The 24,793-nt window shown below is 31.8% G+C and overlaps 1 protein-coding gene across 3 annotated transcripts in view; it reads left to right on the top strand.

Annotated features, from left to right (window-relative positions):
- Zfc3h1 (zinc finger C3H1-type containing) overlaps nt 1–24,793 on the top strand; it is a 49,113-nt gene that overhangs the window by 9,749 nt on the left and 14,571 nt on the right. For 2 of the 3 annotated variants that reach the window (XM_026386624.2, XM_077798447.1), the window contains exons 3-22: nt 1,830–1,894; nt 4,758–4,956; nt 5,174–5,397; nt 7,116–7,239; nt 9,304–9,401; nt 11,457–11,666; nt 11,861–12,025; nt 12,536–12,673; nt 13,247–13,368; nt 13,743–13,892; nt 16,039–16,213; nt 16,402–16,533; nt 16,903–17,445; nt 17,542–17,651; nt 18,469–18,600; nt 18,693–18,814; nt 20,122–20,223; nt 20,468–20,587; nt 22,263–22,446; nt 23,877–24,063. In XM_026386624.2, the coding sequence (XP_026242409.2) occupies nt 1,830–1,894; nt 4,758–4,956; nt 5,174–5,397; nt 7,116–7,239; nt 9,304–9,401; nt 11,457–11,666; nt 11,861–12,025; nt 12,536–12,673; nt 13,247–13,368; nt 13,743–13,892; nt 16,039–16,213; nt 16,402–16,533; nt 16,903–17,445; nt 17,542–17,651; nt 18,469–18,600; nt 18,693–18,814; nt 20,122–20,223; nt 20,468–20,587; nt 22,263–22,446; nt 23,877–24,063 (3,302 nt within the window). The remainder of the gene's footprint in view (nt 1–1,829; nt 1,895–4,757; nt 4,957–5,173; nt 5,398–7,115; nt 7,240–9,303; nt 9,402–11,456; nt 11,667–11,860; nt 12,026–12,535; nt 12,674–13,246; nt 13,369–13,742; nt 13,893–16,038; nt 16,214–16,401; nt 16,534–16,902; nt 17,446–17,541; nt 17,652–18,468; nt 18,601–18,692; nt 18,815–20,121; nt 20,224–20,467; nt 20,588–22,262; nt 22,447–23,876; nt 24,064–24,793) is intronic. The other variant, XM_026386625.2, reaches the window with a different exon arrangement.

A 24,793-nucleotide genomic window follows, 5' to 3' on the forward strand; every position in this document is an offset into this window, starting at 1 on the left:
GAGGTTTTGAGTAAAAGCTGAAATAATTTTATTGTTTAGACCCATGATTGTGACAGGACAATGCCTGACTACCCTGTTACTACCTTGTTGGTCGATTTAAACAATAACCTGTGTTTATAATTTTAGTGTAAAACTTTATGTCTGAAATTTATGGTTTGTACTTGTTTTTTTTTTTTTTTAATAATTATATTTTAGTTGTAGCTAGACACAATACCTTTATTTTACTTATTTATTTTTATGTGGTGCTGAAGATCGAACCCAAGGTCTGGCACATGCGAGCGCTGTACCACTGAGCCACAACCCCAGCCTTGTACTTGTTTTTAAGGTGTCATTTTGCTCGTAATATTCCTAATAGGGACATGGTTTGGTTTTGTATCAGAGGGAGGTGCCACTTTTATAGTCAAGTGAGATCTTAATAAACTAGTAAATTTCTCATGTAGGAGAAAAATCTACTGCTTTCTATACTTATTATCGGAATGATTTTTATGTCTTTTTATTTTGCCCCATTTTTCTCCAATAGTTATTTCTATTTTAGTATTTTTTGAATGAAGTATGGTCAATTTTGTTATAATGGGGCATATATATTCCTAAAAATCACCATACTGCAAATTTATACAACAGAAACCACAGGGTTTATGGGGGAAAATGGGGCTAGGGGAATTTTCTCAAAAACTTTTGTTAGTGGCATATGAAAAAAGATAATAATCAAGGAAAATAATAGCATAGCTTTACACATAAAATGAATTAAAAGTGCTTGAAACATAAGTTTATGTGTGTTGAAATGGAAGATTTGCCCTTATGCATTGTTACTGTGAAGTGGGATAAGAAGTGGTACTTGAAATCAGTAAGTTGTGACACCAGATGTGGATAGGGGTGCTCATAACACATAAATGAACTGAGGTACCTGGTAGAGGCTAATGTGTGCTTTCTGTATTTCTGAATATCTCAGATCATGTAAGTACAGTTTTCTGTCACTTTTAGTATGTTATTGAGACAAATCCTATATAAGTAAATATGAAACTTGTGTTATGCTCAAATTGTTTTTTAATATATCAATCATATTGTGACATTCACATTTGCAGAGTAAGCCTTATAGTAGAATTCACCTGTCTCAAGATTTGGTGATACCCTTCTATTTGTTTTATCTAGTGTACTTGGTTAGTTATCTCTTAATTTATTGAATGAACTTCAAATTTTTTTACAAGTAGGCCCATTTGAACAATCAAATTAAGATGTTTGGAACAGTGATAGGTGTGGTATTTTGGAAAAAAATAGTAGGTTTGGAGTTTATACTAGTTTAAATTCTAGCTTTGCAACTTGAGTTTGTCATCTTGAAAGATTTTTGAATTTTAAACTTCAACCATTTTAACAAAAAATTATGTATATCAATACTACTGTATATGATGTGATTTTTTAAAAGCTGTTATAGATTAGATAATATATATGTAAAGTTTGATACTTCAGTACTTCAGAAACTGGGCCCTAAGCCAGAATTCTGGGAAAATGTGGGAATGGATTTAATTTTGTTGATACTTAAACTGTTTCTGCTGGTGCTGGTCTAGATAAATAAAAGATCAGTTTTATGATGTATACATCCAGTATAATCTCTAAATGTCAAATTCATTTTAACTGTAGAGAACTAGATTAATTTATTTATCATAATGCCTCACTTGTGAAGCACTGGATTTGATCTTCAGCACCACATAAAATAAATAAAGATTTAAAAAAAATTTTTAAAAAGATATTTTTGCTCAGATTTTTATTATTTTATTTTAGATTGAATATGGTTATATTTTAGAATATTTAAAAGATGCTGTTTTATTTTAAAGGATTAGAAGATAAAGAACAAAATTTAACAAGAAGAATTAGTACCTCAGATATTCTATCTGAAAAGGTAAGATATGCCTTGTGGGATTGGATATCTCTCTTCTTTTGAAATCATTTCTGTAACTATTTGGACATAAGTTTTAAGATAAAGTGTGTAGAGATATCTTAGAGTCTCCATTAGGTTCTGCAAATTATGTTACATTGAAGTGTTATACACATTGGTAGATGATTTTCTTGTTTGTTTAATTGTTTCGTTTTTGAAACTTAATTTTGATGAGAGATAGTCTTTTCCTTTTTTTTTTTTCTTTGTGGATTATCCTGTATGGGGAAGCTTTGGAGTTAGGTAGATCTTGACATGGTATTGGATTCTAGCTGCTCCCTCTTACTAGCTGAATGAGCTGTCAGCTGTGTAAGCACTTTTTAAACTTTGCTTGCCTGTTTTCTACAAAAGGAGTTTAATGTCATGTGTCGCCTGCGTTGTTGTGAAGCCACAACACAATAAAGTGCAGAAGAATTAAACACTATGTTTAAAATAGTAATAGACATCAATAACTCAAGGCTTTTTGTTGAATTCATTAGAGATCTGAAATATATGTAATTTCTTCTATTGAGACTTCAGTTTGTTGTCATGAGTAAATTGAAATGAATCAGAGCCTAGGAACTTTAGGAAAGATGGTCCTGAATTTAGGAATAACAGACACATGTACATGGGTGTGCATATGCATATACACATAGATACACACTCATAAACGTTTTTCATATCCTTAGAATAATTATGCAAAGCAAGTTGACATATATGTTTTATAAATGAAGTAAAATAAAATTCATTTTGGTAGGTAAAATGACTTGTTTAAAGTTACATAGAAATTAGGTGTGCAAGCAAGAATTGAATTAGGTTTTCTGAATCCTACCTAGTTCAATACTCTTCGTAACTTGTAGTTGTGTGACAGAATCAGTGATTTCTTTTTTATTTTTCATTCTAAAGGAAGCAGCTGCACAGAGTAATCAGTGTCTCAATGGAGTAATATTAAACTGTAGATATATAATTCCAATATAATTTTCTATAATAATGGAAATGTTCTATAGCTGCATTCCAATATGATAATTATGAGTCATGTGTAGTTATTAAGAAACTGAAATGTGATTGATGTGGTTTAGGTACAAATTTCTAAATTCAGCTTTAGTTAATTTGAATCACATTTGGCTCAGTACTACCATATTGGACAATATAGCTATAGAACTTGAGTACAAAGCAGTAGAATTGGGTATGTTTAAGTGAGTTAAGAACAATTATGATAGTTATTATTATTACATGTATTATTTACATGTATTTCCCAGCAGTGGAAATAACTGTATTCTGGTTTGGTTAAATGGAAGTACAAAAGTATATGATAGTAATTCAGTTAGAGATTTATGGTAGCAAATATTAAGTTAGTTAATTAGGTAGGATCTACTGTTTTCTTTATGCTTAGGAATAGAAATAATTGGATTTTTGAAAAACATTATTACAATTTACTAATAAGAAGAAATTATAACAGTGGCCTTAAACTTTTGCAGTGTTAAACTCTGATTCATCTGATTCCTCTCTTTTCTTTTTTGGTACTGCAGATTGAACTCAGGGACACTGAGTTCCACATCCCCAGTCCTATTTTGTGTTTTATTTAGGGACAGGGTTTCTCTGAGTTGCTTAGTTCCTTGCCGTTGTTGAGGCTGGCTTTGAACTCACTATCCTTCTGTCTCAGTCTCCCCAGCTGCTGGGATTACAGGCATGTGATACTGCGCCCAGCTGACTGCTTTCTTCTGCTCTGTAACTTCAAAGAACCATCCTAACCCAACCCATCCCGAATCCATGGACTCTTAGAAGAACCTTTGCTTGGGAAGCCTGGCATTTTTAGCTTATTGTAGTTAAAATGTGGAGAATGGATTAATTTTTAAAAATTATCTCAAAAATGTAGTGGAGGAAGGGTTGGAGAAAGGTTGATCGGTAGGTACTAAATTATAGTAATAAGGGAGTAAGCAGTTCAAATGTACATATCTCCTAGTAGGGTGACTATAGAGAACAGTTAGGTACTATGTATTTCAAAAAGCTTGAAGAACGAATTATGAAAGACTTCCCATAAAGAAATGATAAATATTTGAGGTGATGGTTAACCCTGATTTAAACATTACATAATGTATACATGTATCAAAATATTGCATGGTACTCCACTAATATGTATATTTTTTATATACCAGTTAAAATTACTATTAAAAAACATACAGTAAAAAAATATGAAGTTATGTCATTTAGGAGAAAAGTTCCTTAAGATCTGCTTTTAACATAGCTTCCTATTTTAGTTTTCATATGTAAGCAAATTTCTACAGATTCTTTTTGCTTCAACAGTGTAGTAAATAAAAAAATATAAAGTTTGCAGGCTTGAACCTTGAACCTTGACATGCAGGATATCTGTTCTTTGTATTACTTGTGAATTTAATAAATCACATGATTATGGAACCACTTCATTCTTTTTATTCTTTATTCCTTAACCTTTTCTTCTTCCATCTGTTGCCATCAGAGTTTTATGGTTTCAAGTTTAGGTAGCCCTATAAATGCTCATGTCTAACTCATAACTTTTCCTTTATACAGCATCCTTTTCTGTCACTTGTACTCTCTTCCTCCAATCCTGCATATTTAAATATATGCACAAAAGCCTCCACTCATTGATCTTTTTTGGGTTATAGAAATTAAGTTAGGATCTTGAGCAATGGGAAGTAAATTAGTTGCCTTTTAAATATTTGCCTGAAAACTAATTTTAAATTTTAATCTTGTTATCAATTTGACTTGATGAAATGTTTATGAAGTAATAGAATTTAAATATTTTAACTGTTTAAATATTTAACTGTTTAAATATTTTAACTTTTTTTTTTTTTTTTTAATTTTGTTTTTAAAGAAGCTCGGTGAAGATGAAGAGGAGCTATCTGAGTTACAACTTCGCCTTTTGGCTCTTCAGTCAGCCAGTAAAAAATGGCAACAGAAAGAACAGCAGGTGATGAAAGAAAGCAAAGAAAAATTGACTAAGACAAAAACTGTACAGCAAAAAGTTAAAACCAGTACAAAAACACATTCAGCCAAAAAAGTTAGCACAACAGGTGATTATTTTTATTAAATTCTTTTAATTGAATTCATGCATCATTAGTTTCTGGATTTTCATTTAGAAAGTTTTGAGTTTGGGGAATTTTAAGGTTTTAAAGGACAGTCTTGTAAAAACAGAACTTAGAGGAGCAATTGTATACATGGGTCAGTGATAATGAAAAAACATTTAAAAGCTCTTTTAGCACCTGATGTTTGTGTATTTTTCATTTAAAGCAAAACAGGCATTGAGGAAGCAGCAAACAAAGGCGTGGAAGAAACTGCAACAACAAAAAGAACAGGAAAGACAGAAAGAAGAGGATCAGCGGAAACAAGCTGAAGAAGAAGAGAGAAGGAAAAGAGAAGAAGAAATCAGAAAGATTCGAGATCTCTCAAATCAGGAAGAGCAGTATAATCGATTCATGAAATTGGTTGGTGGAAAGAGGAGATCAAGAAGTAAAGTAAGGAATGCAAAAATATAAAACGATATAAGTGTCCTTATGGTCTTGTTTCATAGACTCAAAAGTCAACTAAGTAAAACTAAGTAGCTTGTGTTAGAGATTCTTTATAAATATCTCTTAGGGAGGAAAGAAGGTATGATTGGGAATGAATCTTTTGTACTCACAGATATTAATAGTAGAAGAAATGACAAGATAAAATTTTGGCTATCAAAGACTGCTTTTAGCTTTTTGATCACTTCCTACTTAGAAGAAAGCAAGATTATTAAATTGTGGTGAGGACGTATTCTGGAAATGATTGTTTCTTAAGTATAGGATTTTATTAGTTTTTCATTGTTCAGTAATGTAGAATGAGAAGTATTTCATGATTAATTGAATTGGCTGTTTTAAAGAGTGTTAAATCATCATGTAATTAATTACTTTAGTGCTTGTGGCTGTTTTGTATTTAGTCATTTAGTGTTTGTTATGCATTACTGTGTATAAGTCAATGAAGGTATCTGTCTTTATGTGTTAGGAAGTTTACTGGAGATTTTATATTGATCTAATGCTAGTATCAGTGATGGGTTTTGGAATTTTGTGCTTAAAGAATACTTGTGAATGCATGTTTATAATGAAAAATAGAGGAAATTAAAAAGTAAGAGTTTTTTAATTGGAGGGAGATAGGAGTTAGGTTTACTTAAGAAATATAATGAATTTTCGTACTTTGAATTTTTACAAAGTACTTTGATATAGTCTTTCACTGGAGATAAGGATTATTTTTACATTGTCCTTTTATTTCCATCTGTACAGGTTTTGCTAGTTTTTAGTTTGTAGGACTATCTCTGAGTCAAACATTTTAAGCAGAAAACAACACATATACATAAACACATTAACCCAGAGTTTATAGTTTTCAGATATTATTACTTTATACATAATTTTTAAACATAATAATTTTGGGGAAACATTCTAATACAATTCTTGATGACATAAAACTGGCATTTATTCATAAAGAGAAGCCTTAGGTTTTAAAGAGCTTGATGTTGATAGGCTTGGTGGCACATAACTGCAATCCCAGCAAGTTGGGAGCCTGAGATAGGATAGCAAGTTCAAGGCCATTCTCAGCAACTTATGGAGACACTGTCTTAAAAATAAAAAATAGGAAAAGGAATGTAGCTCAGTGACAAAGTGTCCCTGGGTTCAATCCTCAGTACTGAAAACAAAACAAAACAAAAATACTTGGGGTGATCTTTTTTGTAGTTCCTTTTAGATATATATGACCAGAGACTGTGTTTGACATATTATACATGCATGGAGTATAACTTCCCATTCTTGTGGTTGTGCATGATGTGCAGTTAAACTGATCATGTATTCATACATGAACATAGGAAAGTTATATCCGATTCATTCTTCTGTCTTTCTTATTCTCATCCCCCCTTTCATTCGGTGTGATCTTATTTTATAGAGGAATAGCTAATTATTTAATGGCTCAGCTAACTATGGGAAATTTCGTCTGTTAGAGTTCATTTTCTGTCTAGTGCCATGTTCGTAAAGTGTCCACTGGAGTGTACCTGTCCTGTAGATTGGATTTCCCAAATCTTATATGGTTAGGAGACCTAACTGAATCATGATTTTTTAATACTGTTCCCTAGAAGATAATTATCAGTTCTTTTATGATTTATAGTCTAATAATAGCCTAAGACAGAAAATGCTTTGAAACTAAGAAAAACATGTTGTATACTTAGTCATCAGATCCTGACCTGAGGCGATCCTTAGATAAGCAACCTACTGATAGTGGAGGAGGCATATATCAATATGATAACTATGAAGAAGTTGCTATGGATACAGATAGTGAAACCAATTCTCCAGGTATGATCCAAAATTTGAAACATTTTCCTGTTCATAATTATTAGAGAATGGTCATTACGTAAAACTATGAAAGAAATGTATAATGAAAATAAGATTTGCTAATGAGTTGTATAACCATAGACATTTAGTGTTCAGTAAACCTCAAATGTATATTAACCTTTTATTCCCAAGTGTTTCATTCTAGATAGCATTTAAAGGAAAAGGATTGTTTAAACTCTGTGTTAACAGTTTGATCTAAAAAGTGAAGATTGTGGAAATGATGAGACTATGACTCTTTTAAAACAACAACAGCCACCCCTTTATCTTTAGAACCAAGATTCTTTCTGCTTTAGTTAAAAAATATTAAAAAAAAGAAAAAGAAAATTGTTAATGATTTTAAACTTCCTACCCATTTCTAGTGATGATGCTTTATAGGATTTTGGAGTGGAAAGGCTAGTTAGAACAATATTATTAATACTCTTGTATTTCTATTAAACAGCTTTATGATCTTTGCATTTTAAATTGTTCTTAAAAATTTATACAGAGAACATACTTCGAGTTTTGCCAGATTTTGACCTTTTTACTGTATACCACTTTTAAGAAGTACAGAGTTCTTAAGATGAGTATATATTCAGATTTGGGCCTCCAGTCAACCCCCATATAAGGCATGTAGATAATGTCTATACTGACTGGTGAGACAAGTGAGATGAAGAGGAAATATTCATTTAAACTAGTCAGACTGGTCAGTGCTCTACCTTAATTAGGTTGCATAGGCTAGCATTGTCTCTGTTTTTGAGGACTAGGGGAGACTCAGCTTTTTTGAGGTTCAGTAGTGATTGGCTGTGAGAAACCTGTTCTTTTAATAATTTAAAACACATCTGAGTCAAATTTGGCATTCCAGGAACTGGAGTACTTGGAAGATCGCTTGATTGCTCAGTGTATTTCTCCTTGTGGCATATTTTGAGACTGTATCAAAACTGGAATTTGACTCTGGTATATGTGTAGGCTAGAGAGAAAATAAAATGCATCTGATTTAGGTAATGTTTATCAAAAGTGCTCATTTTTAGATTATTGTTTTAGGCTGGTTAGATTGTGTTTTTATTTTATAATTTACTTCTCTTTGGTCAATTTTTAATTTTCTTGTTTTCAAATTCTTGGAGATGATTCACTGCAGTTCCCAAATACTGACAATATTATTAATATTCTTGTATTTCATTAAACAGCTTTATGATCTGTGCATTTTAAATTGTTCTTAAAAATTTATACAGAGAACATACTTCAGCTTTGCCAGATTTTAACTTTTTACTGTATTAATATAAGCACTTACACTTTTAAGAAGTACAGTGTTCTTAAAATGGGTACATATTCAGATTTGGGCCTCTAGTCAACCCCATATAAGGCATGTGGATAATGTCTATACTGACTTGTGAGACAAGTGGGTTAAATAGGAAATATTCGTTTAATCTAAAATATGAAAAAATGGGTTAAATGTTGTAGTAGGTGGGGGCTGGAGTTGTGGCAAGCGGTAGAGCACTTGCCTGGCATGTGTGAGGCGCTGGGTTCAATCTTCAGCACCACATACAAATAAATTAAAAAAAAAAAAAAAGGCATTGTGTCCAACTACAACTAAAAAAAAATTTTTTTTTAATGTTTAAGTAGTTGTTATTTCTAGCTTTTTTTTTTTTTTTTTTTGGCTGGTAGGACAATACTTGGGCAGGATTCAAAGGAATTTTTCTTTTCATTATTTCTTAAAAAGAATGTTCTTTAAGGAGAAAAAGTACATTTTTTAGCATGCTGTTTCCTGCTATCATTAGCTGAAAAGGGGAACAAAGAGAGTTATGAGGAAAAGTGGAACAAAGTGTGAGTTATGAGGGTCTGATCAGCTTAATGTGAATGCTTGACTTTATGGTGATATGACAGTTTTAACTGGGTAGAAAACTTGTGGTAATTCTGATTTTTATCAGGAATTAATAAACTATAATTTTCACTCTACCAATGTATACTTATATTTCTTCAAACATGCATTTACTATGTTTGTTAAGTATTTATGTTACTAAACTCTTACCAAAAAAATTTTTTTTACAGCACCTTCACCAGTACAACCACCATTCTTCTCCGAATGTTCATTGGGGTATTTTTCTTCAGCACCATCTATTTCTTTGCCCCCACCACCTCAGGTTTCTGTAAGTTTGAATTGATAATTATTTCTAAGAAAATTATTGTGTTGTCTTATGTCTTTTCTAAATTATTTCAAAGAACTGACATGAATGGTTAGGTTTGGAGAATGCTTAAAAAAATCAAAATCATAGTTGGGTGCAATATTGTACACCTATAATCCTGACAACTTGAGAGGCTGAGGCAGGAGGATTAAAAATTTGAAGTCAGCTCCACAATTTAACATGATCCTGTCTCAAAATAGCAAGGCTTGGGGTTATACCTCAGTGATAGAGCACCTCTTGGCTCAATCCCCAGTACTGAAAAGAAAAAAAAAAAAATTAAAAATCTACCAAATGTATAGCTAGATAGAATTACTAGCTAGAAATATATAGAAGAAACAGGTGAGTTTTTTTTGTTTTTTTTTTTTTAAACTGGCAAGTATCCATCTTGTTGATCTTTCTTCCTTCCTTCCTTCCTTTTCCAGTACTGGGGATTGAATCCCCCAGGGCTCTTTGTCACTGTGCTGTGCTGTATTATCAGCCCTTTTTTTTTTTTTTTTGAGACAGGGCCTTGCTAAGTTGCTAAGGCTGGCCTAGAACCTGTGATCCTTTTGCCTCAGCCTCCCAAGTCATTGAGATTACAGGCATGCTCCACTGTATAGGCATATATATATATATATTTATTTATGTATTTTAATAGCTAAGTTTTAATTGCATGTTGACTTTGTTTTTTTTTTTTTTTTTTTTTAAGTACCTAGCATGTTTTTTCTCCTTCTCTGCTTCTCAGTAGCTACTCAGGAAACTTTTTCTGAAGCAAAATAAAAATTATCTGTTGTACAGATTATCTTTTTTTTCCCCCCCAGAAATTGGCATTTAAAGGTGATAGGATGCTTCCAAATATTAATTCTGTTCCTTGTCTTTTGATGAAAGCAGTTATTTTATTTATTTGTTTATTTTCTGTGGTGCTAGGGATTAAACCCAGGGCCTTGTGCATGTGAGGCAAGCACTCTACCAACTGAGGTATTTCCCCAGCCCTGAATACAGTTATTTTTAATTTGAAAACATAGCAAAAGCATTTCCTATGGAAGTTAATTTCTTTTCTCTGTCTTCCTCTTAAAAGAACTATCAATTCCATTAAACAATTAGGAAAAGGAAAAAAATTAAAAAGAAAGTGAGGGAATCACAAAGTAAAAGTTCTGAAGTAATTTCTAGATTCAGAGAACCTAGAGATTTTCATTAGGTAAGAGAGACCTTTTCATTTTTCATTTCCTAGGTAGAGCTCTGGTGTCTTCCTAGAATACTTACAGTGAGTGAGGGGAATATTGGAGCAGAGAGAGAGACAAAAATTACATTTTTTTTTTCTTCCTTGAAATGTTTTGTTTTGGGAAGTGGGAAATGAATGAGCTAAATACCAAGAGAATTACTAAAAGCTCTCTGAAGCAAAAATGATTCCTAACTCAGGGAATCATTTGTGTGAAATTAGTTTCCTTTATGGATAAACTCTAAAAATCCATTTTATAAGGATTTAAGAGAGTAGTGATGATTCTTCTGGACTTTTAAGTTACCCTGAACTATTATTCCTGGATTCACTTTGGTTCCTAATTTTAGTTTCTAATTCTTAAAATTTTATGATTTTAATTCTTATTTACGTATTATGTATGATTTTTGGTTTTGATATTTCTACTTATTTTCATCTAGAAAAAACAACACTGTATGAAGTGGGCCTTTTTTGGTGTGTGTGGGGGTGCTGGGGAGAGAACCCATGTACTTTATCACTGAGTTACATCCCCAATCTCAGCACTATATAATTTAATTCCTGTATCTTCTAGAGTATTAAGTGGAGATAAGAGTAGGAACAGAGAGTTTTGTATAATTATCTTGAAGTTTATAAATGTTTCAAATATTGATTTTTTTTTAATTGCAAAAATAATACATTTTTATAGTTGATGTTGAAATCTGGGTTGGTTTTGCACTGACAGCTAAAATAATAATATAAGGTTTGCTTTTTTCTAATTTAATTGCTTCAGATAAACATTTGGTATTGATAAATTTACATTTAATTATTCTTTTTTTTTTTTATAGTCTATGCCATCTTTGAGCCAGCCTTATGTAGAGGGCTTGTGTGTTTCTCTTGATCCTCTACCTCCTCTGCCACCTTTGCCACCTCTCCCACCTGAAGATCCAGAACAGCCTCCAAAACCACCCTTTGCAGATGAGGAAGAGGAGGAAGAAATGCTACTTCGAGAAGAGCTGCTTAAATCTCTAGCAAATAAAAGAGCTTTTAAGCCTGAGGTAATTTAGGAACCTGAACCTCTAGGTGGTGCCATTGAGCTTCATTTAAGATAGACCTACCTTTTTTTCTGATTATTTGGAATTTATTAGGCTTTTCAGCAAAGAAGGGATAAGTGTAATAATATATTTGAGAACTTTAAAGGTGACAGAATGTCTTTTTATTTAGAAGTATTTCAAATCTCTTCCTTGTTTAGGAAACATCCAGTAATAGTGACCCACCTTCACCTCCACTTCTGAACAATTCACAGCCTGTGCCAAGAAGCAATCTATCAATAGTCAGTATTAATACAGTATCTCAGCCCAGAATACAGAATCCAAAGTTTCATAGAGGACCTCGTCTTCCACGAACTGTCATCTCGGTAAAAAACAAATACAAATGTTACTTTTATTCAAATGACCTGTGAGGAATTTGTTTGAAGGTTGCTGTCCTGTTCCCCACTGTCTAGTTTATTTGGTGATAGTGTGTTTGGGAAATAATTTAGATGGCATTATGATTCTTTGTTTTATTTGTAGTGTTGAGAATTAAACAAGGGCCTTATCTATGTTAGGGAAGTACTCTACCACTTAGCTGCATTATGATTATTTAAAGAAAGATAAAAGTTAATGAGGAAGATGATCATAGTAATGTCTGGAAAGACTTAAAATATAGAATATTTAATTTTTTTTGGCATATAATCAGTACTGGTGGACTGGGACACAGTAATTATTTAATATAACTGAAAAGAGCCAAACACTACCTACCTGAAGTCATTTGTTATTTTTGTGTATTGAAATCCAAAGAGGTTAAATGATTTGTCCAAGGCCACATGCCTAATTGTTGGAAGAATAGACTTTCATTATCTAAAGTAATAAATTCATTGTCTTTGTAGCTTCCAAAGCATAAATCAGTGGTTGTAACACTAAATGATTCAGATGATAGTGAATCTGATGGAGAGGCTTCCAAGTCAACAAATAGTGTTTTTGGTGGATTAGAGTCCATGATTAAAGAAGCTAGACGAACTGCTGAGGTAAGTGCTATAATGAAAGGAGAAAAGAAAGAGAATTTGTCCATAGTCATTAAAATTTTTATTTTTTCCTGAAAATTAGATCTTAGAGTTAAAGAATTTTAATACATTTATTTGTGGAAAAAAGTATTTGTGCTCTTTATGTGTACTTTATATAATGAAACATGTAAATCCCCTCTGTGTGTTTCCAATTAACTATTCTCTATTCAATACAGTAAAATTGAGTAATTATCCTGTGTAGTAAGGAAATTTATTTTAGAATTTAATTATGTTAGCCAGACAATTTTTATTAAGGTATGTTTAAAATACAGTGTTTATCTTTTTTTCAGTTGCAACAGTTGTTTAGATATGATTTAGTTAAATTATTTTCAAACATTAGGCCTTGAGTATTTGGTGGACTATAAATTGATTGGGTAGTTAATAACCAGCATTTTTTTTTAAAAAGTTAATAGAAAATGGTGAAGATATTAAATTATATCTAAATATGTTAGTATATACTGAGTTGCAATGCAAAATGTAAACCTTGCGTGGGTCTTTGAACAACTGTTGATCTGGTTGACTTCAAATATGTTTTAGCAAGCTTCAAAACCGAAAGTACCTCCAAAATCTGAAAAAGAAAATGATCCTTTGCGAACACCTGAAGCTTTGCCTGAAGAAAAGAAGATTGAATATAGATTGTTAAAGGAAGAGATTGCCAAGTAAGTGGCATTTATATAATTCAGCTTTAAAGTAGATGCTGTTAACCAAACTTTCTTTTGTCTATATAAACATTATTGGTGCTGGAAAATTAGTGAGGTGATTTTCATCCTAAAGTTTATGTTTTTATGACTTACACAGATGGGGGAGCCAGATGATCATCTTTAGAGTTAAATGCAGTGAGGCACTGAGATATCTTAGGAAAAGATAAAAGCAGTCAGAAAAGAACTACACTATCAACTTTGAGTGCAAACTTGGAGCTGCATATTAGTCATCATTATAATTAATGTGATTAATATTTTTATTTTTTGAAAAATGATTTAAAGAAAAATAGCCTTAGTTTATTTTTTGGTATAATGCATCTATATTATTTTAGTCGTGAGAAGCAGCGTTTGATTAAATCAGATCAGTTGAAGACAAGTTCATCATCACCAGCAAATTCTGATGTGGAAATTGACGGAATTGGCAGAATAGCAATGGTAACTAAGCAGGTTTCAGATGCAGAGGCCAAACTTAAAAAACACAGGTGAGTCTTATCATCTGATTACATGCTTTATTTCTAAATGTTCCTATATTAAGAGGGATATATTTTTGTGATGTATGTCATTAATAAGCATATTATAGGATTACAAATTCTTACAATTGGTAGAATTATAAAAGTGTTTCATTTTATTGAATTATACATAAATTACTAGAATTAGCATTTAAATAAAATACCAAGTCCTCAAAGAAAAATTATCTTTTTTGGATTTATACCTGGCTTACTCATTGCTACAAGCATTTCTAAAACCCTTCTTTGGGAAGTTTTCTTCAAAATCTCTGTCATATTTTTAAAACTATTTCATTGAAAGTGCATTTTTATTATTAAAGGTAAGCTTTGATTGTTGGAAATATTTGTTGCCTAGTCGGATCAGTAAGAGATACATTGGTCAAATTGTGGTATTTTTATGACGTGTGAAAATGAAGTTATGATCTTCTTATGCATTTTGTGAAATTGCTGTTGCTGAGAATATGTGTAAAACCTCTCAGGAGTAACATGTCGATTATAGAATTCACTTGAATGGCCTTGTGTGGTGATGCATACCTGTAATCCTGGCTAATGGGGAGGATGAGGCAGGAGTATCACCAAGTTTGAGACCAGCCTCAGTGACATGCAAGACCCCGTCTCAAAAATTTTTAAAAAGGGCTGGAGATATAACTCAGTGGTAAAGTGTCCCTGCGCTCTCTCCCCAGTAATGTAAAAACAAAACCTGAAAATGAAAGGCTCATTTTGAATTAATTAATCCCTTTTTTTCTTAGAAATAAGTGTATCTTTTTATATATTTTTCTCACTCTAACCACCCTGACATCATCAGCTGATGCAAAACAACATTGTTTTAATTACCCTCAGTATTTCTGAGCTTTGTTCTGTTAGTCTGCTTTTAGGTTTGCAATATAAAAGTGGGGTTTTATGCAAAAATAATAGGACTTTTTAGTAACCGACCAGTTGTTGAATTTTAAACTACAATAGCAAAAAGTGCAGTGATGAATTAACTTTAAAAACAACCATTAGAAGTTTGTTCATCTGTAGTTAATTAAGGAGAAAGGAGTAGAATTTATAGCCTCATTTCTAACATTATAGCCACCTTGGTAGTTTTTCTTAAATTATGAAAAGAAGGTAATTTGGGATGTTTTTATAAGGCATTATAGCTGTCTTAAGGAGATAGTGAATATATAAGGTTTTTTTAAATATACAAGTGCATTTTCCATTTTTGAGCAAGACCTTAGATAATGAGTATTCAGAACAAAATAAAATACACTTAAAAATAGAGTTTATACTCAGTTTTGGATATTTTCTTGCACTACTGTATATGTAAGATGTGACATCATTTTATGTACAACTAAAAGAAAAATCCTGCTAGTTAGACTGATAACTTTTATAACAAACAAAAAGTGTTTTTAAGACTCTTTATGCACATGCATATTTCCTTCTGCCTCCATCCTTTCTATTAAATAGTCTCTGTTTTTATGATTCATTCTAATGTCAGTAGTTGTGATTGTTGAATTTGGTCTTTGTGGGGAAGATATTCTTTTTTTATTTTTTAAAACATGATGTTTAGTAGTTTAAAAGGTCCAAAATCTATTTTAAGTTTCTTCATATCCACAAATTTGTTTTTTTGTTTAGTTTTTACTTTTTTTAGTCCAAAACTTCTGTGTATCTGTATGATCATTTAAAGATTAGACTTTCCTTCTTTGTATCCTTGCTTTGGATAAAATGCGTTAGAGATTTATAAGTTAATTAAATGTACTTAATTATGTTTATTAGATTTTGTGGTGTATGTGTATTAATGAAGCTAAACATAGCAACTTTCTCAAGTTCTCATGAGGTTCCTTAGAGTCAGATTCAACCAACTTTGAACATTTAGTGTAAGCTTTTCAGTTAATATAAATTAACTGTGCCTTAAATGATTTCTTAGAACAATCAGTTCTGTGGTTGTTTTCATAAAATGCATTTGCCTATTTGAATACCTGTGTGATTGATGAAAATAAAAATATTTATCCCTTTATGTTCTCAGTTGCACATCATACGTAATGTTTTATAAAATATGTTGCTGCTTTGAAATTTTTGTTTTGATGGTATTAGTCTGCTAGTTTAGAAAACATTGTTAAGAATTTTGTTATTCTCCATTTAGGATTCTCTTGATGAAAGACGAATCTGTTTTAAAGAATCTAGTACAGCAAGAAGCCAAGAAGAAAGAATCTGTTCGAAATGCTGAAACAAAAATCACAAAACTTACAGAACAGCTTCAAGCAACTGAGAAAATTCTCAGTGTTAACAAAATGTTTTTGAAGAAGCTTCAAGAACAAGTAATGGTCCCCCTCTCTTTCTTTTTAATAAAGCCATCAAAGTATGTGTAAACTTTAGTTTTTCATTGAGACATAATTTTGGAATAGTTTTTTTTCCTTTCAATTTAATACCCTAAAGCTGCTATGTTTGAGAAAATATTTCCTCTCCAAAGATTTTCATTTATATCTTGAAATTTTTGTATTTTCAGATTCACAAAGTTCAGCAACGTGTTACAATTAAGAAAGCTTTGACTCTGAAATATGGAGAAGAGCTTGCTCGGGCAAAGGCAGTGGCTAGTAAAGAAATAGGAAAACGTAAACTGGAACAAGATCGCCTTGGAGTAAGTTGCTTGTAGAAATATTTTTGGAAAGCAGAAGATTTTTATGATACTTCTGAGGCTAAGAGAGATGTAAAATAATTCAAACTTATTCCTGCAAATTCAATGAGAATAAGATTAAAGCTGGTTTTAAATGTCATCCACATTTTTTTTGATGCTTATTTTTCATTTATTTTTGTCTTTTGACTTTAGTTTTTTGTATATCATAGATTAGCTAGCAAAACTGCTGAAAAGTTAATATTGAACTGTTTTATTCTCTTATTAGCTAAGTAATATTGGCACGTGTATTATTGGGATAGCACAGTTATCTTGCTAGAAATTGTTTATAAAATCGCAGGAATGTAAAATATTTATATAATTTTTCTCCCTCAGCCAAATAAAATGATGAGACTGGACAATTCTCCAATATCAAGTCCAAGAAAGCATTCAGCAGAACTAATTGCTATGGAAAAAAGACGATTACAAAAGCTAGAGTATGAATATGCCCTGAAAATTCAAAAATTGAAAGAAGCCCGAGCCCTTAAAGCAAAGGAACAACAAAACATTGCTCCAGTTGTGGAAGAAGAACCTGAATTTTCTTTACCTCAACCCTCGCTTCATGATCTGACACAAGATAAGTTAACCCTGGACACTGAAGAAAATGATGGTGATGATGAAATTTTGTCTGGCTCAAACAGAGAACGAAGAAGATCTTTCTTAGAGTCTAATGCTTTTACTAAACCTAACCTTAAACATACTGATACACCTAACAAAGAATGTATAAATAAACTTATTAAAAATACTGTTGAAAAGCCAGAACTTTTTCTAGGGTTAAAAATTGGTGAATTGCAAAAATTATACTCAAAAGCTGACAGCTTAAAGCAGTTGATTTTAAAAACCACCACAGGCATTACAGAAAAAATTTTGTGTGGTCAGGTAAGTGAACATTTCATATTCTTTATAAAATCTAGAATTAACATACCCTTATTTGCCTTAATAGAATTATTGTTTTTTTGTTTGTTTGTTTTGTAGGAGATTTCTTTGGATGTGGATTTTGTCACAGCACAGAGTAAAACAACAGAAGTAAAACCATGTCCTTTTAGTCCCTACCATAGTCCTCTTCTAGTTTTTAAGTCCTACAGGTATAAAAGAAAGATAAGCTTGAATTTCAATTTTCTTGGTTCTCTTAATATTTTACCTTAAATATTTGATGATAATAAAAAAATGGAATTATGGCCACTGAAAAATGGACTTGTCCTTTTAGGGAAAATAAAATGTCTTGCTATTGTATTTGAACCTTATCAGGAAGTGAGGCTAAGCTCACTCTTTGGTTTATCAGTTCTTACTTAATCCAGTTTCTGGCTGCTGATAGAATGTGGATTCTGGATTTTTAACATTTAAGGGTTTGAGGAAAAATAATTGGGGTCTTGTAAGAATTTTTAATTTTGAGTTTTGAATTATTCTCCTCTTTAATCCAAGTAGTGCATTAGTTAGCCTTTATCAGATTGATTGACATTCTCAGAAGGTTAACTCTGTAGGATATTGTATAAAAATGTTTCAGACTACTAGAAGTTGTGTAACTGTTAATGGGTTTTTTGTTTGTTTTTTGGTAAACTTGTAGAGCACTAGCTAGGTAGTGTGGACTCTTCCTGGTTTTATATATTTTGGCTAGTAATGTGTACAAGAAATACCAATATTCTATAGCATTTTATGTGGTAAACAAACACTACTTTTAGAATGTTGTTTTTTTATCTTCTATTCAAATCTTTTATGCTCCCAGTATAAAAGTATCTTATTCCTACCACTTTATATTGTTTCTAGGATTTATTTTGCTAGTAATTTAATTAGCAAAATAGTATGCTCAAAGCACAGAAATTTTAACTGAGAAAGAAAAGTTTAAATTTTTCTAGTTTTCTAAAGGACTTTATGGAACATAATGTGGCTGTTCATTCTTCTTAGATTTAGTCCATATTATCGAACAAAGGAAAAACTTCCTTTAAGCTCAGTATCATACAGTAATATGATTGAACCGGATCAGTGTTTCTGCCGTTTCAACTTAACAGGAACATGTAATGATGATGATTGTCAGTGGTGAGTAGGTTTTATTTGTGAACATTTAATCATTTAAAAGAAGGTCTTTGTTGCTTAACTTTGATATGTGTAATATCTTTCTGTTATTTTAGGCAGCATACTCAAGACTACACACTTAGCCGAAAACAGCTATTCCAGGACATTCTGTCATATAATCTGTCTTTGATTGGTTGTTCAGAGACAAGCACTGATGAAGAAATTGCTACTGCAGCAGGTTTTTAAGGACTTCTTTTTTTTCCCTAAGTGAAAATTTGAGTTTAGAAAATATGAACTTTTATATAAAACAGTTGTTGTTGACATTGTTAAATAACTGTAATAATTCACCTATGGCACTTTTAGATTTTTCTCCGAGCAGTATAGTAACCACTAACCACATGTTGCTCTTTAAGTTTATATTAATTAAAATTAAATAAAAATAAAATTTACTTCCTTAGTCACACTGGCCATATTTCGGTGGCCATGTGTGGCAGGTGTTTACCAATAGGACAGCAGAGATTTAAGACATTTCCATCATTACAGAGAGATCTTTGGACAGAGGTCATGTTCAGTTTATTTAGAAGAAAATATTGACCTATTTGTATAAACATTTTACTAATGAGTTTTAAACCTAGAACCCTATTTTTATTTATTGTTAAAAATAGGGGCAGTGTAGAGCCGGGCATAGTGGCACATGTCTGCAATCCCAGCAGCTTGGCAGCCTGAAGCAGGAGGATTGTGAGTTCAAAGCCAGCCTCACAAATTAGCGAGGCACTTAGCAACTCAGCAAGACCCTCTCTCTAAATGAAATATAAAAAGGGGCTGGGGATGTGGCTCAGTGGTTGAGCTCCCCTGAGTTCAATCCTCAGTATCCAAAAAAAAAAAAGTGGGGCATGCCGGGGAGGGGAACTGGGGATGTAGCTCAGTGGTTAAGCATCCCTGGTACCAAAAAAAAAAAAAAAAAAAAAAGGATGAGAAGAAAAAAATAATAATAGGGGCAGTGTATAACTATAAAGCTCTAATAAGAAAAGTAAAAATAGAGGCAGATTGGAAGTTAAGATGGTATAATTTCAAATTGTATAATTCAATAGAAACGTCTTTGACATTGTAGAAAGTATAGATTACTGTCAGTCATTGTGAGAAGCAAGCTTTGTTAAGTTTTTCTTTAGATTTTGGTGCCAATTAATAAACCATGAGGGAATTAATTGATATTTACTAATTTAGTGTTGTCACAATACAGAATGATGATAAATGCACTGAATCTGTTATCATTCCTAGTGTGGTACTTAAAATTCATTTTATTTAAATAAAGTTCATTTTAGGAAATACTTTTTGTTAGTTCAAATTGGGTATAGAATATGGTAGAATTTGCTATAATAGTTAAGGCAATGTAAGCCTTGCCCTCTCAGAGGTCATTGGTGTTATTGACTAGTACTTTATATGCTTTAATTCTTTAGCTGTTCTTTGTTTTATACTCTTACATTACTATAGTTGCTGCAATTGATTTTTTTTTTTTTAATGAAAATAGCATTTCTCTTATTTCAGAAAAATATGTTGAGAAACTTTTTGGAGTAAACAAAGATCGAATGTCAATGGACCAGATGGCTGTTCTCCTTGTTAGCAATATCAATGAAAGTAAAGGTCATAGTAAGTATGTCTGTGTGTGTAGGTGTGTGTGTGTGTATGTAGGTGTGTGTATCTAAAAGAGACCTTTTAGTTTCCATATGACAGCAAAGTTTTTTGGCATTATGTTCTTTATATAAAATGAAGGTTATTTTTAACAATAGAGTACATGTAGTAGTACTCAAGTATTATTTGAATAGCCTTCAAAACATTAAAAAAAAAAAACCAAAACTAGTCATGTCACTTACCCATCTTCTGTCTATTTTAGCACCTCCATTTACAACCTACAAGGATAAAAGAAAATGGAAGCCAAAGTTTTGGAGAAAACCTATGTCAGAGAATAGCTTTAGTAGTGATGATGAACAGTCTACAGGACCAATTAAGTATGGTAAGAAGTTATGTAACTTAAAATCCAGAATTTCTAAAATGTGGTTCATCTAAATACTTGGCTAATCTTTCAGTGTATCTGTTAGCCTAGTTTTATTTTTGTTTTTTGCATATTTTTTTTTGTTATAGATGGGCACAATACCTTTATTTTATTTGTTTTTTTTTTTTTATGTGGTGTTGGGGATTGAACCCAGTGCCTCATACATGCTAGGCAAGCGCTCTACCAGAGCCATACCCCCAGCCCTGTTAGCCTAGTGTTTTTCAAAAAAATTTTATTTTCTTAAAACTGATGTCATTGGTGTTTTTAAGTTTTTAAAAACAGTGCCATTATGTGAAGATGTGAATTTGGTGTCAACATATCTTGTATACAGAGATATGATAAATTGTGGTATAAAGGTGTATTAAGAATTGTAATGCAAATAATAATAATAATAAGAGAGCTCATATAAATAAATAAATAAATAAATAAATAAATAAATAAATAAATAAATAAAAACAGTGCCATTGGTGTTTGCAATGTAGTTATTCATTGTGAATTGTTCCTGATATTGAAGGATTTCTTTTTCTTTTTAATTTTTTTGGTACCAGGGATTAAACCCAGAGGCACTCAACTGCTGAGCCATATCCACAGCCAGCCCTTTTAATTTTTTATTGTAAGACAGGTTCTCACTAAGTTGCATAGGGCCTTGCTAAGTTACTGAGGCTGGCCTTGAACTTGCACTCCTCCTTGAACTTGCACAGCCTCCTGAGTCACTGAGATTATAGCATGTGCCCCGTGCCTGGCTGAAGGATGTTTTACATTTATGGTCTCTGTCCAGAAAATGTAAGAAATGCTTCTTAGTAAACGCGTCTCTTCATGTATTTCCAAAAATACTTGAGTAGGGTGAGGGAAATAGTACTGCTCTCATTTTAGAACCACTGCCTGGCTGGTTCCTTCCTCGAAGACAGGTATTCTATTTTACTTTCAGTTTGTTTTTTGACGTCTAGTAGGTTCACAAAATGAATGAATGAATGAATGAACGAACGAACAAACAAATAACATGAATGGTACCTAATTGTCAAGCATATCTGGCATTCTTATTTCAAGTTTGGATAATTTATTTACTATTTGTGGATTAGCAAATACCTATCCAATTATATATCCAATTATACTTTCATGTGCTTATTTAAGTTAATGCAGTACTTCCCTAGATGTGGTAGAAGTCATCTTTATAAATTTTAACTTTCAGTTAATTTCTTAATTATAAATTACAGCTAATGAATTATCGGATATCATTTATCATTAAAAATGGGAGCCATAATTCTAGTTTACCAACAGAGTCCTAATCTGTTGATGTGATGTAATGTAATCATTAATAGTGCCATTTTCACTCTCAGAGATGTCCAGGTTTTGATGATAAATTGTTTGAGAACTCTACTTTAAGCTATGATTTATTAAATGTCATTAGAATCTTTTTTCCTATATTTTTATTGGTGATTATAATTATACATAATATTGGAATTTGTTGTTATATAATTGTACATGCACACAGTTTAATAATATAATTCAGTTAATATTGTTCCCCATTATATGTTGTTAGATTCTTTAGGTTTTTAGATTATTTTTAAAAATGAGATCAGTTGTTTTTCTTGGTTATATAGATAAAGTACAAAGCTAATGACACTTTTCCTTATAGCCTTCCAGCCAGAGAACCAAATAAATGTTCCAGCTTTGGATACGGTTGTCACTCCAGATGATGTCAGATATTTTACAAATGAAACTGATGACATTGCTAATTTAGAAGCAAGTGTACTTGAAAATCCTTCTCATGTACAACTTTGGCTCAAGCTTGCATACAAGTACTTGAATCAAAATGAGGGGTAGGTCAGCTTCAAATCTTTTAAGTATTGCACATGTATTTTTTAAATTTGAGGTTTATTTTGCCTATGGTAATCAGGTTATCCAAGTGTCAGAAGAGTCTGTTTTTATGTGTGCTGAGGATCGAACCCAGTGCACCTCCCATATGCTAGGTGAGCACTCTACAGCTGAGCCACAACCCCAGCCCCGAGTCTTTATTTTTTGACAGTGACAAAAGTATTTTATTGTTTTTAAAAGCCATTAGAAAATTTAAGACTTAGATCTTATATTTGTGTATGGGTAATAAATTATTCTAAAGTTTTTATGATGTTACTTCAAAGTAGGTTTATATTAAAATAGTAAATTCTGAGTGGTAAAAGAATTTTTAAAAGTCAAGTAACAATGTCTTAAATTATATTAAAATAATGGAAACAGCTTAAATTGTATATATTTGTGTTTTTATTTATATTATTAATTTTTTTCAGTGCTGGAGATTGAACCCAGTACCTTGCATATGTAAGGCAAGTGCTCTACCACTGAACTACATCCCCAGCACTATAACTGTAATTGTGAACTAGAATAATCAGGATTTTTTCAATAGGTTACTCTGATAGATCTATCTTAAAATTTAATATAAAAGCTTTTATAAAGCAGCACTGTAGAGTGCCACTAAACCACCCATGCCTGAATATGGTGCTTATTTAACTTTCCTTCTGTGTCATTTCCATGCTGATGGGATAAGTTACCATATTTTCTCTTCTGAGTCATTTACTGAGCGAAGGCCAAAAGTATTGTACAGTATTTTATGAGTAGAATCATGAGAGAGAATTATCTTCTCCAAGAGATAGCAAGCCCTTGACTGTTGAAAAGAACTATTATATTGAAAGCTTTGATATTTTGTGCTGGCAATAGCTGGCCTTGAGAGAGAGTTGTTTAACTTTTCCTGTTCCCAAACAGTGTAAATCATAAAAGGTATTGCAGAATATGGACATAGATCACATTTGAACTTGATAATCTTTGTGGTTTTATAACACTGTTTTTAATCGGGTAAATGCTTACTGAACATCCACTTAAAAAGAAATTGTTGGGGCTGGGGATGTGGCTCAAGTGGTAATGCGCTCATCTGGCATGCGCGGGGCACTGGGTTCGATCCTCAACACCACATAAAATAAAGATGTTGTGTCCATCGAAAACTGAAAAATAAATATTAAAAATATTTTCTCTCTTCTCTCTCTCTCTCTAAAAAAAAAAGAAAGAAATTGTTGGGTCTTTTTTTTTTTTGACAGATATGATTTAAAATCCTAATGTATTTCTCTCTGTTGTGATCCTGTCTGGCTTCTTGGTAGGTTCTGATAGAAAGTGGAATTAAAGATTGGCTCATTTGATTAAACCTATTTAAAATTTCAAGCATTTTTCTAAAAACACACTCCTACTGCCTTTTTTAAACATACAGACTGTGTTCAGAATCCCTGGATTCTGCTTTAAATGTACTGGCTCGAGCATTGGAAAACAACAAGGACAATCCAGAAATTTGGTGCCATTACCTCAGATTGTTCTCAAAAAGAGGAACCAAAGAGGAGGTTCAGGAAATGTGTGAAACAGCTGTTGAATATGCTCCTGATTATCAGAGCTTTTGGACTGTGAGTAGAAAAGATAACATAGTTGTTTGGTGTGTTTGTGTGTTCATAACTCTTTGGGGCATCTTAAAAATTTATATATAGTTTAATAGATTATGTGCTTTATCTTGATATAGATAAATCACCTTACTTTCAGTTTCTAGTAACCGCAAAGCAACTTCCAATTTAGGCCACATAAGAAGAAAATACTTAATCAAGATGTGAATTTTTTGTTGTTGTTGTTAACATTATTGGTAAGGAAGAAATATAAAGTTATTAAATATTTTACAACTGTCTATTCTTACACAGTTTTGGTTTGAGCAAAGTTATGTGTAGTTTTTGCAAAGCATCTGAATTTTTTTTCATTATAAATTTCAAGGCATGTATAAGGTTGTCATGAATGTCAGGAAGCATTTTATTCTTTTTATTCATTTTGGTCTTTTTACTATTTATCTTAATTGCTTATGGAAGTAACCCTAATCTGTAATTCACACTAATATTAACCTTGCCAGGATACAAAGATTTGGTGAAAAAATTGATTTCCTCCTTTCTCTGAGAGAATAGGATTTTTCTTATCCTTACTTAATCAATTTGCAAAAGAGAATATATATTTAGTAGTATTTGAACTTTTATCAGCTAAATTCAGAAACCACTAGATTCAGATATTTTTTTCAGATAGATAGATCTATTGCTATCAGATCTATCTATCTATCTGTCTGTCTATTTGTTTATTTATTAATGTGCTGGGGATTGG

This window comes from Urocitellus parryii, chromosome 5 (assembly GCF_045843805.1).
Source record: "Urocitellus parryii isolate mUroPar1 chromosome 5, mUroPar1.hap1, whole genome shotgun sequence".
NCBI lineage: Eukaryota > Metazoa > Chordata > Mammalia > Rodentia > Sciuridae > Urocitellus > Urocitellus parryii.